The 14007-nt window shown below is 38.8% G+C and overlaps 1 protein-coding gene across 1 annotated transcript; it reads right to left on the bottom strand.

Moving 5' to 3' along the window:
• Positions 1-1437: 1437 nt before the first annotated feature.
• LOC122746085 (cystatin-A1-like) lies at positions 1438-12304 on the bottom strand (the record flags this gene model as incomplete). Its single annotated transcript, XM_043991553.1, has 4 exons — positions 1438-1566; positions 5599-5700; positions 12015-12118; positions 12259-12304. Coding segments are annotated over 4 exons (381 nt in total), but the record flags the coding sequence as incomplete, so codon positions are not given.
• Positions 12305-14007: the final 1703 nt, after the last annotated feature.

Here is a 14007-nt window from a genome sequence, read left to right as displayed (position 1 = left end):
GATTAGGAAGCAGCAAAAGCAACTGGCGACACCGCTAGACAATTCAGAGTAGATCCAGGATGCCAAAGTGTCACTTGGAGATGTGTGGATACAGGGAGGACACAGTGTGGAGATGGTGGTGTTGTAAAAGAAATTTTGAGTGTTCAAAGCTTCTCTTAGTGAAAAGTAGACAGAAGCAAACTAAAAAATGGGCATCTTTTCCATTTTCTCTTGACTCACTAGACCTGGAGCTAGAAGCCAGTAAGAAGCTTTCAGCTCTCTCCCAGATTAGGTGAGCACAAGCCTAAGTGAGGAAGTTGCTTCTCTCAAGAATCTTTAATTCAACACCAACCACATGTAATAGAACTGTGGCAAGTAATGGGGGAAAGATGATTCTATAAGAAATTAGCTGAGAACGAGATTCAAAAAAGATTTCTAAGAGGGAAGGGGTGTGCAACTTTTTTATGATGAGGAAATGCCTTGAAATCATCCAGGTGGTACTATTACTGACAAGTAAATACTACTCATTAGTGCAGGCAGCAGGGAATAGTTGTCATTTCAACCTCAGCCACTTTGTCCTACCTTCATATAGAGATGGCTATAAAGGGACAGCTACTCTAGAGTAGAAGCAGATTCAAGGAGTCCTGGGAACAGAGAAGAGAATCAGATTATAGAGAGAAGCCCCTGGATATATCCATCTGAGCAACCCCATCCAGAGAGAAACAATGTTGAGGTCATGTAATACCAGCAGTTGTGAGTTGGCTTTGCCACACATGTACCCTACACGTATACCTTGCTGCCACTGTACTCTAAGTTTTTAGAGTTTTTCCCCTGGACATTTGTCCCAGGAGAGTATGTCCCAGGTTAATGGTGGGGGAGGGAGGGGTAACGTTTGGTAACCACTATTTTTGCTATGCCATCTGAGTAAATGTCTTTGCTAATTGTACTGACTGATGGTTAATGAGGGTTCATGAGCAATAGTATTAGGGAGGCTGACCCACAGGGTAGCCCCTAGTACCTGGGATAGCAGCCTTTATCTGGGAACTCCACCCATAACTACAAGTTTGGGGAGGAGTCCAGAAAGGGTGATACCCAGATTTGCTTAGATTTTCTTAATGTTCTTTGACTATTGGAAAGCCAGTATCTGCTATGGCAAGAGATGAGATGTAAAATGATTTAAAGCAAATAATTTCAGAATTAATGAACACATTTTAATTAATGTCTTTTGGTTTCATGTCACTATTTCTGAATATCTTTTCCCCTTCCTCTATCCAGTGAACTATTCCTTATAAGAAAAAAATAAAAAAGAAAGGAAAAAAAAGGGACTGTTGATTAAAACTAACCAGTACATTATCCAAGTCAAAATCTACTTTAAAGAGATCCATGTTTTATTTCAATTGTGCTTATTGATACAGGATACTCATGAAAGCAACCAAAAATGCATTCTTGATTGTGCCTCTAAAAGGAAGTCACTTCATCATCCTTGGTTTTGCCGGTCTGGAATTTCAATAGCTCCAATGGCTTATTTCTGTGAGGGAGATATCTGTATATTTTCAAATGTGAATATCGCTCGTTCCCAAGAGCGACCTGCAAATAAAGAGAAGTGGAGAATCAGTCCCATGGATTTCCATCCACAGCTCTTACCTCTCAGGGCCTTTGTGTGGGCATTCCTGTTTTAGGTAGGGCTTTTGACTAGATCAAACCTTCTCAAACTGTGGGTCTTCTGAATGTGGGAGTTGCAAAAATTTTGGCAACATTAAAAGGTTATGTATGCCTATTTTACATACCTTTATGCCTGGGGCCTTGTAAAAATTTCTTGGGCAAAAGGGGTGGTGAGTGGAAAAAGTTTAAGAAGCTCTGTCATTTAAGTCATTTATGAATGACCTCTGATGTGAATTTTATTTTATTTTATTTTTTTTTGTGGGGCAATGAGTGTTAAGTGGCTTTCCTAGGATCACACAGCTAGTAAGTGTCAAGTGTCTGAGGCTGGATATGAACCCAGGTCCCCCTGAATCCAGGGCCGGTGCTTTATCAACTGCTCCACTTAGCTGCCCCCTAATTTTATATTTTTATTCCAACCTTGAATGAGCCTATTCATGCTGTGAAAAAAAATATAGCAGGAAATTACCTGAGAGGTAATTTAGTTGTTGTTTTTTTTAAACGCTAAGTGAATTGAGTTCTTCAGAGGTCCAATGAACAATATTAGTTGTTAATCACCTGAATTTTTGAAAAGCTAAACAATTCACTTTTCATGAGTCAATTGCAGCTTTAAATTTGATTAGTGCCTCTGTCACAGAGTTTAATTTGTTTTTTGGGGATCAGGGCCCAGAGTCACACAGCTAGTAAGTGTTAAGTGTCTGAGGTCAGATTTGAACTCAGGTCCTCCTGAATCCAGGGACCATGTTTTATCCACTGCACCAACTAGCTGCCCCCAGTTTCACTCATTCATTCATTCATTTGTTTATTTGTCTATCTATCTATCTGTCTGTCTGTCTATTTAGGGCAATGAGGGTTATGTGACTTGCCCAGGGTCACACAGTTAGTAGGTGTCAAGTGTCTGAGTCCAGATGTGAACTCAGGTCCTCCTGACTTCAGGGCTAGTGCTCTATCCACTCAGCCACCTAGCTTCCCCTGTTTCATTTATTTATTTATTTGTTTGTTTGTTTATTTTTTGCTGGGCAATGAGGGTTAAGTGACTTGCCCAGGGTCACACAGCTAGTAAGTGTCAAGTGTCTGAGGCCGGATTGGAACTCAGGTACTTCTGAATCCAGAGCCCGTGCTTTACCCACTGTGCCACCTAGCTGCCCCGTTTCATTTATTTTTAAGGGTTTTTATTTTCTGAAATGTGCAGGAAAAAATATCATGTGTCCTACAAAAATATGGGTTCCCTTTTTTTTTTTTACTTTCACCTGAGCCTCTTTGAAAACATTGTAGCCTTTGTTCATCTTGTGCCTTCCTTCCAATGCTGGGTTCCCTGAGGGATAGCTCTATCTGCTCATTGTTCCCATTTGTGGTATTTCTTCTCCTATTCCCCTCCCAAAAAGTAGCACTTAACACCCTGTCTCTAGCAAAGTCCTATCTTTGGCAAAACAGGATATCTAGGTAGTATTTGGATAGGTAAGTCACATAACCATTGTAGGCCACAAGTGACACTCAAGCACTGATCAACTGTGTTAGTAGAGAGGGTTCTTTTAAAAATTTGGGATATATAAATAAATTTTATACATACAAATATACATACAAAAATACATACAAATAAAACAGATATATACATACATATGACATACAATGTATATTTTATACATATATCAAACAGATATAATATACACATACACATATATGTCATATAATGTATATTTTCTATGTTATTACATTTAGATATACCTAGATATATTCTTAGATGCAGAATTTCCCACAACAAGAGAATGCTGGGCTTGAAGTCAAGCAGACTTAAGTATGAACCTTACCTCAGACACTTACTAGCTGTGTGACTCTAGGTAAGTCACTTAATCTCATTTTCTTCCACTGGGAAATGTCTCTATCTCATTTGTAAGGATCCAATGAGATAATATTTATGAAGGGCTTAGCACATAGTTGGCACTTAATAAATTCTTGTTTCCTATGCTGCAGCAGGTGCTCCTGCTTGGCTGACATCTTATAGCACTTTAATATAGCCTCATTGACTCAACTGAGGCAGTTCTACTTTGCTGTACCTCAAATATAGAAACACTTGGATCTACTCTATCTGCATTTCCTAGGTATCTCTACCCACAATGCACAGTGGTCAAGAAGTTCTCAGATGTGTCCCCATTGCTGGCTACATCAAGTGTCTCTAGGGTCATATATTTCCTTTAAAATTACGCTACAGTGCATTGAGTGCTGGGTTTGTGCTGGGAGAAGGTTCAAATCCTCTGACAGTTGGTTATGTGATTTTAGGTAAGTCACTTAACCACCTTAGGCCCCAAGCAGCTCCCTGGGACTAATCAACAAAGCCAAGAGATGGATTTGATCTATGTTGGTAAAGAGGGCTCACATATCCAAAAAAAGAGAAAAGGACCTATTTCTACAAAGTTATTTAAAGAAGCTCTTTTTGTGGTGGCTAAGAATTAGAAATCAAGGGGATGTCCATCACTTGGGGAATGGCTAAACAAGCTGTGGTATATGTAATGTTAATGTGTAATGTAATATGTAAAGTAATATTATTGTAGTATAAGAAATGAGATAAAGAGTGACTTCAGAAATGCCTGGGAAGACTTATATGAATGGATATACAGTGAAGTAAACAGAATCAGGAGAGCATTGTACATAGTAACAGCAATATTGTTGGATGAAGAACTATGAATGACGTAGCTATTCTCAGCCATGCAATGATCCAAAGGACTAATGATGAAACATACTATCCACTTCCAGAGAAAGAAGTGACATTTATTGAACACAAATGGAAGCAAGCTCTTTTTCACATTCTTTCATTTTTTTCTTTGTATTTGAGTCTTACACAAAATGATTAATATGAAAGGTTTTATATAATTGCATATGTATAACCTATATCTGATTGCTTGCCATCTCAGGAAGGGGTAAGGTGAGGGAGGGATAGAATTTGGAACTCGAAATTAATAAAAATGTTTATTAAAAAAATAAAGAGGGTTCAGAGACCCAGAATTTACTTTAATGGTAAAAGTCCATTATGAATTTGGATAAAATCTCCCACACAAATGTGTTTAGGATCTTGAAAAAGAAAAGTATATTTCAGTAATTTCTGATAATGTTGTGTTTGAAATCCTGGGCACCAATGGAGTTGCTCAGGGTCCATGGTGACCTAGTACTCACATTTGGTGAAGCTCTGATATAAGACAGGGTGCTCACTCTCAAGCAGCATATAATGTGGTTGTTGGGTTCAGGACATAAACATATAAACCTTGTTTCAGAGACTATCATGACATGAAAGAACCAGTACTTTGTGAATTCTCTCACTTTTATCTTAGAGTTCCCATCCAGGAAAGCCTGGGATATGTATCCTGACACTCTCTACTTGCAAGCATGGAATCCACAATCTTTTGGGCTAACCTTTTATTAGAGGAATCATGAAAGCAAATGGAATTCCCCAAATGAATAACCATGAGTGTGTAAAGTATGTATGTAGATTTTCAGTCAGTTTTTAACATGTGAATTTCCCCTGATAGAAATTCATTTCCATCAATCCCATCTTGGCCTTACTACTCTCCAGTTGCCCAACTACTTAAAGTGAGGGGCTAGGGAGAGCTGTTATCATTCTCTTTTTCTCTCCCTTCTTCTACCCCTTCCTCCCTTTCATTTCATCATCCATTCTTTGGTTGCCATCTCTCAGGTTCAGTATGAGCTCAACACCTACAGGTTAGTCCTCCTCTTCTCCCCAGGTTGACATGAATCTCTTCCCAAAGTCCCTTCCTCTTTTCTGCCTTGTTCACTTTCTCTTGGTATCCATGCCATCACTTCATATTTCTCCTGGGACCGACACATTTTATCTTCTCTAGTTACTCAAATGGGAAGGGGACAAACTATCTCAACACTTTCTGTATACATCTAAGTAGAAATTAAACTGAATAGGGTATGTTAGAGTTATGTGACTTGTTGAATACTGACCTTTACATAGTACACGCGTCCCTCAACTATTTGTTGTTTGTAACTCACAGCCTGAAATTGCTCATATTTTTCATTGGTCTTTTCTTCATACTGAGGTTTTACCTTAAGAAAAGAGAGGAGAGTAAAGAATTTAGTATTATCTGAAAGTAATATCAGGTTTGGTCTACTCAGTAGCCAATGCAACACTGATAATGTAAAATTTAGTCTAACCCTTCTTTTCCCTCAGTTTGTTAAACAATTAATAAATGCTTTTTTAAAATCAATGTTTTTGCCCACTCTGTCTTTGGCATTGTGCTCGGTACTGAGGATAAACACATGCATGCATAACCAGTCCCTCCTCTAAGGAGCTTACAGTCTACTAGGAGGAATACAATGTTTACCCAAATTAGTAAATACCAAATACACAAAAATAATTTCCAAAGGAAGGAATCAATTACAGCAGCAACTATTTCCTCCAAACAAGGAATAAATGATTGATTGATAGGTTGATTGACCACCGAAGTAATGGGTGGCTAGTGTTCCTTCAGAGGCTACAATGCACATCTTTTGGTAAGGATTCTATAAATCTGAGTTGCTAAGGATCCTAACAGAGTCTCAGAATCTCAGTTGGATGATACCTCAGTGGCTAATCTCTATGTAGTCCTACCAATAATAGAAAAACAAAGAAGATATAAACAGGCATAAATTGGGAATATTGTCCAGAGGCCTGGGAAAGGCTTCTTCCAGGAGGTGGGAAAGGTAGGTTGGAATCAGATTGCCAGGGGTCTTGGCTTTAGGCTAAAGAGTTTGTATTTATCCTATAGACAACTGGGAATAACTGATAGTTTGGCTTGGGTTTTTTGTTGTTGTGTTTTTGAGCAGGTAAGTTCCCCTTTTCTACCTTTCTATCCTTTAGATGTGCCTCAGTACTGTTGTGGACAAGGGTAACTCACAACTATTGGTACTGCATATCCTGTCAGTCCTTTCTCTCCCTAGAGACCCCACAGAACACCCCCACCTTAGGTGCATGCCTCTGCCTGGCAGGTTGCTGGGTTGGTGTCTCAGGGCCTGCTGCCCCCTGAGTCCATAAGCAGTGCTCTCCTCTCCTCCGGGCCTGGGGAGATGGTTCACATTCTTTGAAGCTGCTTTCTCCCAACAGTGACAATCTCTCAGTATCCAGCTCTGACCTGCAGTCTTTGTCTCAGGTTCCAAATAGAATCTGACTGATTGCTGCTCCCCAGGGCTCCTTTGACATAGACCATTGTGTTGGAGGTGGGGATGGGGAGGAGAAAACCTTCCCCAACCTAAGTTATCTCCTGAGCCTGTCCTTCTGGCCTGCTTAGTAAATTGACATATGAATAGCACTGGGTCCTTAGTCCAAAGACCTGGGTTCAAATATGACCTCAGACACTTATTAGCTGTGTGACCCTGGGCAAGTCACTTAACTTCTGCCTCAGTTTTTTCAGTTACAAAATAGAGAAAATAATAGGGCCTTTCTCCCAGGGTGGCTGATTAAATAAGATCATATTTGTAAAGCACTTAGCACAGTGCCTGGCATGTAGTGGGTACTTAATAAATACTTATTACTTTCCCTCTTGAACTGCTTTTTAAAAATATATATATTATTGGGAAGCTAGGTGGCACAGTGGATAAAGCACCAGCCCTGGATTCAGGAGGACCTGAGTTCAAATCTGACCTCAACCACTTGATACCTACTAGCTGTGTGACCCTGGGCAAGTTACTTACCCCTCATTGCCCAACCCCACCCCCAAATTATATATATATATACACACACACACATATATATGTATATATGTATGTATGTATGTATATATGTATATATATATATATAGAGAGAGAGAGAGGCCCAAGGGATATAACTGAGTCTCTTACCTCCTCAACAAATGGATTCTTTTGCTTTTTATCCAGTGACCACATGCTACAAATCCTCCCACATTGATTAAGAGACTTATTCATAGATTTGTGTGGGTCATAAGTTAACTATTTTAGATTTTGTGATTACATTTTTGGAAGGGAACGACATTGGTGATTATATCAAGTGAGGGGGGAAAGGAAACCATCTCCCTTACATCCACCAATTAGGAATTGGCTACAATATTTGGCTACACTCATGATGATAGTTGCCCCTAGAAGCATCTGTACCTGAAGCTATACAATCTTTTTGTCCTATGTCCCAGCCTCCCTACCCACAGACCCCTAGCAGGGGACCTCAGCACATATGAAACTTTAAAATGAGTATATTGCATTTTGCAGTGAGTCCCAATTTCTCTGGACTCTACTTCCCTTTATTTTCTTTTGGCAGTAGCTATGTCTTTGTCACCATCATTTTCCAAGAGGTTTTTCACCTCTTTTTCACAGAAATCCTCTCTTTACTAGGCCAGTCTTCCCTAGGACTAGTTAACCAGAGATCACATTTTCCAGCAAACTCACCTCCTGACTGAGAGGCGATGCACTCAGTGTGCAGATAGAGATCTAATTTTTTTTAATATAGCCTATGTGGAAATTGGTTTTGCTCAACCATTATAGAAGAATTGATCCACTATGATGATATAAATCTGAGAGTTTCCATGATTTCCATTTCCTTTAGAGATATACATGACAGTGGGCTACACTGGTAAACGTGACAATCCTCTGGTAGGGAAGTTGCCTAACCTGCCAGATGGATTTTAACAGCAACACATGCTTTGATCTCTCTTAGAAATCAGTATCCTATCTGGATTGTAAACTCAGCATTTAGCCCATCCCCCCCATCCCCTTGAAAACTATCAGAATTAACTTCTCTTGTTAGAAAAGTTTGTCCTTAAAGTTTGTCCCAAGCTGTCTCAGGCCAGGCCCATACAATATGTATTCCTTTGATAAAATAATAAATTCATTTTGCTACATTTTTCCTAGCCTACCTTATTTCTTTAGGGCTAGGGGAGAGGCTAGGGTGGAAGAAAAAAGACAAATATAAGGAGGCAGGAATGGGAATATGTTGCCATGACTAGACAGGATAGAAAGCACTTTTGATAATAAGAACACAGATTAGAGTGGGAAAAGACCTTAGACATTATCTACCTTGACCCCCTCATTTTATATCTGAGCAAACTGAGGCCCAGAAAAGTTTAAAAACTTGTCCAAAGTCATATATGTAGCAAATGGAAGAAGTGGGATTTGAACCCATGTCCCTTAATTCTAATTGTTCTTTACACTGCAATATGCTCCTTCTCTGGGAGGGCAGGAACTATATCTTATCTCAACTGGCTCCTCCCTTACTACTTAGCATAATGCTCTAGAGACAGCAAGTGGTTACCAACTTTTGTTGGTGGTAGTGTTGTAGGCAGAGAGCTACCCACTTATGGAGGGCTTGGAAAACCAGGTAGAAGAGTTTGGACGTGGTTCAATAGAAAATAGGGAGATTTTTTTGAGTAGAAGAATGATGGGATGTTTTCTAGAAATATTTAAGGAAGGTTTACATAGAGCATAGACTTAATAGGGGAGAACTTTGAGTCAGACAGGCCAACTAATGGAGTAATCCAAGAGTAAGGTGATGAGGGCCTAGAGGAGAGGAGACAATATGACTAGGGAGGAATGGATAGGAAGCATATTGAAGGAAGCTTTCCTGTCCTCCTTGATGAATTGGATGTAGATGATTAAAAGAGAAGGATGAATAAAAATCAGTCTAAGGTTTTAGACCTAGGTGACTGGGAAAACTACTGGAGCCACTGACAGGGATGGAAAATGGGAAGGTGAGTTACTTTACAGGAGACTTATGAGTTCACTTTTGGTCATGGTGCGTTTCAGTTCACAGTAGCATGTGGAAATGACTTCCAGGTAGCTGGAATCAAGGGAATTGAGTTTGGTTGGGGGAAAAGAACTAGATTTGGAATTTAGAAGTCAACCAGCATAGAGGTAGTAGTTGGAGTGATGGGAAAGGAAGAGAGTACAGATTTATAGATAAAGCATTTGCTATGTGCCAAGTACCATGGCAAGTGTTAGGGGGACAAATATAAACAAATAAGACAGGGAAAGAGAACAAATAAAAGGATGCTGAAAAGTGAAAGTGGAGGGAGGGGGTGCAAGATGGAGAGTAGGAGAGAAGTACAGAGAATGAATGGAGCCAGGACAGGTGAGTATGGCTGGGGGCCCCTCATGAAATGTTGGTCTAGACTAGGGTGTGAGTATTCAGGAGAGTAGGCTTCATGATAGAGATTACTCCAGGATGACAACAGGTGAAATACAGAGAATGAGTTGATCTAGGAGAAAAGAGATGAAGGCTGAAGTCTGAGTCTTGGGGAATACTGAAAATGAAGGGACAGAAGGCAGAGGAAAAAGAAAAAAGAGAAGGATTGTTTGCAAAGGTAGGAGAACCAGATGAGTATAGTGATACTGAGTCCAAGTGAAGAGAGAATTTTGATAAAGAGGAGATGATCTCTCTCTCTCTCTCTCTCTCTCTCTCTCTCTCTCTCTCTTTCTCTCTCTCTTTCTCTCTCTCTTTATCTCTCTCTCTATCTCTCTCTCTCTCTTTCTCTCTCTCTCTCTCTCTCTCTCTCTCATATTTTGTGGGGCAATGAAGGTTAAGTGACTTGCCCAGGGTCACACAGCCAGTAAGTGTCTGAGGTGAGATTTGAACTCAGGTCCTCTTGACCCCAGGGCCAGTGCTCTATCCACTACACCACTTAGCTGCTCCTTCCTTCTGCCTACATCAATGCTAAAGTTCTTTCTGTAGGTGACAACTAGGAGAGAAACAAAAATAGTTTATCCTTTTGGTCAGAAAGATTGGAATTATCACCATCAGAATCCTTTTTATTGCTTGGGAACTGCCTGTAGGTTGACTTATTGGTCAGAGGTCATTAGGGTCTCTTTTGCAACATGACTTTATTCTATATCTTTTTGGCCTTAAAATAATCCAAAGAAAGTTATTCAAGTGGTTTTGAAATTATGTTCATCAACCTGTTAATGTTCCTATACTTAAGTTACAGATCAATTCCACCCAGTAAAATTAGAAAAGTGTCCTCAGAAAAATGTTAGCACAGAAAGGGCCCTGAAGAGATCCTGATTCTAATCTTTCCATTTTACAGATTAAGCAAGAGATCTTGGATTAGGTGCTGGTTGTGAAATTTTAAACGTTACCTGATTAAAAAGGAGATCTGAATAGAAGAAATACCTTGGTCCATTCCATAGTATTTGTCTTCATTCATCATAAAACCATTCTTTTCTTTTTTTTTTCTTTGATTGTATATTTTTAGTCTGATAAGTCAATGATTTCTTAGTGGCACTATAACTACTCCTAGATCTTGTAATTGGTTTAAATTACAATTGGCAACAAAAAGGATTGATAATCAGGTAGAAAAGAAAAAGTTCTCATTTTGTCAATCAGCTTCTTGTCCATGAATTAAAACAAACTATCTGTTTTGGTTGATTTCATAAGGTACAGCAAACACTGGGTAAATTCATCCTCTACTGATAGGTGGAATTTCCCATGTTTTCTAAACTTTCTGCTTGCCAAATGCAGCCATTCTGAATGTTACCTTCAGTATCTAGAGAAGCACATATTTTTATTTTTTAAATTGATGCCTTTTGCTTTTACATAACCTTTATTTCCGATCTAGCCTTCCTCTCCCTCCTCCCCAGTGAGCCATTCTGTGTAATAAATTTAAAAAAAAAAAGAGAAAAGAGCAGTTCAACAAAACAACTTAACTATGTCAGTCTAAGAAACACCTATAGTCTCTTACCTCTGCAAAGAAGAGAGGAAAGCACTTTCTCATATCTTTTCTCTGGGGCCAGGCTCGGTCAATATAATTAAATGGTATTCAGTTGTTAATTTTTTTGTCCTTTCTTTTTTTTCCTCATAGAATCATAAATCTAGAGCTGGAAAACACATCAGGGACCACCTACTTCAATCCCCTCATTTTGCATGTGAGGAAACTGGGGTCCAAGGGAATTTAAACGAATTATGAAAGTCATACTGATAGTGTCAGAGGGTAGGATTTGAACCCACTTGCTCTGACTTCTAATTCAGTGCTATTGTCACTGTACCAGACCCACATTGTTGTTGCCATTGTGTATATATTTTTGTCAGTTTCTGCTCACTTTGCACCGTCTCATGTAAGTCTTCTCATGCTTCTCTAAATTCTTCCTACTCATCATTTCTTATGGTTTATGAATGTTCTATTTCATTCATGTACCACATTTTTTTTAGCTATCCTCCAAATCAATGACCAATGATCTTGTTTCCAGTTCTTTGCTACCACAGAAAATACTGCAATAGATAAAGAAGCAAATGAAAACATCACAGAGATGATAGACAAGCCTAGAAACTAATTCTTTGAAAAGACTAACACAACTGACAAACTTTGAGGGGGGGGGTGATATCAAGTCAGCAGAACCCATTATTTTCAATTAAATTCTTCCTTTCATAGACTGCAACTCCTCACCTCATCAACAATCTCCTGGATTTCTGGAGTTGCAGCTTCAATCTCAGTTAAGCCTCCAAGAAACATTTTCGTAGTGGTTGCTTTGCAGAAAGAAATGCTGGAACCGAAGTGATGAAATGGTAAGACCAATCATCCTGAGTCCAGTTTTTAAAGGGAGGCAGGTGCTCCTCACAACCAAGGAGTGCAAGGGTGGATCATAATAAAGCACCGCCTTCTTGGCTGTAGAAATGACTTATTGCTCACCTGTTAGCATGTGTTAATTCATGAACATGAATGTAAAGTATTGTCATATAATAAGGCAATTAGATGTTCCTCCAAACCCCTTTTTAAAGTGGGCAAGAAGAAGCAAACCTCTGTTCTCTGAGTGAATGGTTCAGTCCAGGGAGGGCTTCTAATTAAACAAAAGAGGAGTGTTTACTTTATGTTTAAAGGTAATAGCCCCAAATTTCCAAATTTTCTTTTCAATTATACTTGTTCAATTTTAATAATGATAAGTACTCTTCTCTTTCACTCACTTCCCCAAGGAATAGGTGAGACTTTGGCTTCTTAAAACACTGATATTCTATGAGTTTATGGAGGAAAGGTATTTATTATACAGACTTTTTGATGTGTTTTTTTTTTTGCTAGTATTTAAATTTGCTTGAAATCAAGCAGAGCTTGTCTTTCAACATATGTGAAGCTATGTGGAAATCCCTGTAGGGCAGGGACTGTGGCTAAGACTCTCCTCTGGTACCCAACATGGTACCTAGCATATAGTAGTAGCTTGATAGTCTTTGAATCTATCATTCAATAATTTGAATCAATCGGTCAATCAACATACATTTATTAAGTACCTACTATGTGTCAGACATTGTGCTAAGGACAGGAGATACACAGAAAAAGATGAATTAGTTTCTTCTTTTAAAAATTTACATTTTTATAGGGGAGACAATAGAATTAAAAGAAAGAGAATAGATTCATATAAAATGAAAGTAGTTAAACATGAGGTAGCTTGGTTGGAGGGCACCTAAAGTTGAGGGGATCTGCAAAGACTTCATTGTGGAAGGTGGTCATGAAGAAATAGAGGGGGATGTGAAGCAGTAGGGAATAGGAATAGGGGACAGCCAATGCATAGGCACAGAGCTGAGGAAGGGGATGGCATATAAAGAGAACAGTGATGGCCAGATGGATTGGAATGTCAAGTGTATGAAGCAATATCTGCAATAAACCTGGAAAGGTTGTCTGGGGACACATTAGAAAGGCCTTTAAAAATTAAAGAAGTTTGTAATTGATCCTAAAAGCAAGAGGGAACCCTTGAGTGAATCCTTTTGTTTGGCAAAGAATTCTTTTCTTGCTTTTTTTTTTTTTCAAAGCTTGGAGTTCTTAAATGAATCTGCCTGCCTGTCTATTTTTTAAAAATAATTTATTATTTTTATTTTTTTCAAATAACAAGAATTAAAACCAAAATTAGTATGCTCCTCCTGCTACTCGTTCCTCCATTCAGCAAATTTTAAAAAGAAAAGGAAATCTCTCAAAACCCAACTAGATTGTTTTCCAAAGCAAATCCCCACATTGGTCCTGTCTGTAAATGTATGTCTCCTTCTGCATCTTAAGTTCATCTGGTCCCTGGCAGAAGGTGCGTGGCATGTTTCCTCTTGATTCTTTTGAACTCAGGGTTTATCATTGTATTATTTTGATGAGCATTATTAAGTCTTTCCCAGTTCTTTTTCTCTGTAATCTTGTTATCATTGTACAAATTTTTCTTTTGGTTATGCTCACTCCTCTCTATATCAGTTCATAAAATTCTTTCCAAATTTCTCTGAAATCATCAGTTCCATGATTTCTTACAGCAGAGTAGTGTTCCAGTACATCCACATACCAGAATTCATTTAGCCATTCTCCAATAGGATACCCCCTTAAGTTTCCAATTTTTGGTTACCAAGAAAAAGCATTGCTATAAATACTTTTGCACAGGTAGATCCTTTTCCCCAACCTTCAGGGTATAGACTCCCAA

The sequence above is a fragment of the Dromiciops gliroides genome, chromosome 3 (assembly GCF_019393635.1).
Source record: "Dromiciops gliroides isolate mDroGli1 chromosome 3, mDroGli1.pri, whole genome shotgun sequence".
NCBI lineage: Eukaryota > Metazoa > Chordata > Mammalia > Microbiotheria > Microbiotheriidae > Dromiciops > Dromiciops gliroides.
This window is presented reverse-complemented; position numbering and strand designations above follow the sequence as displayed.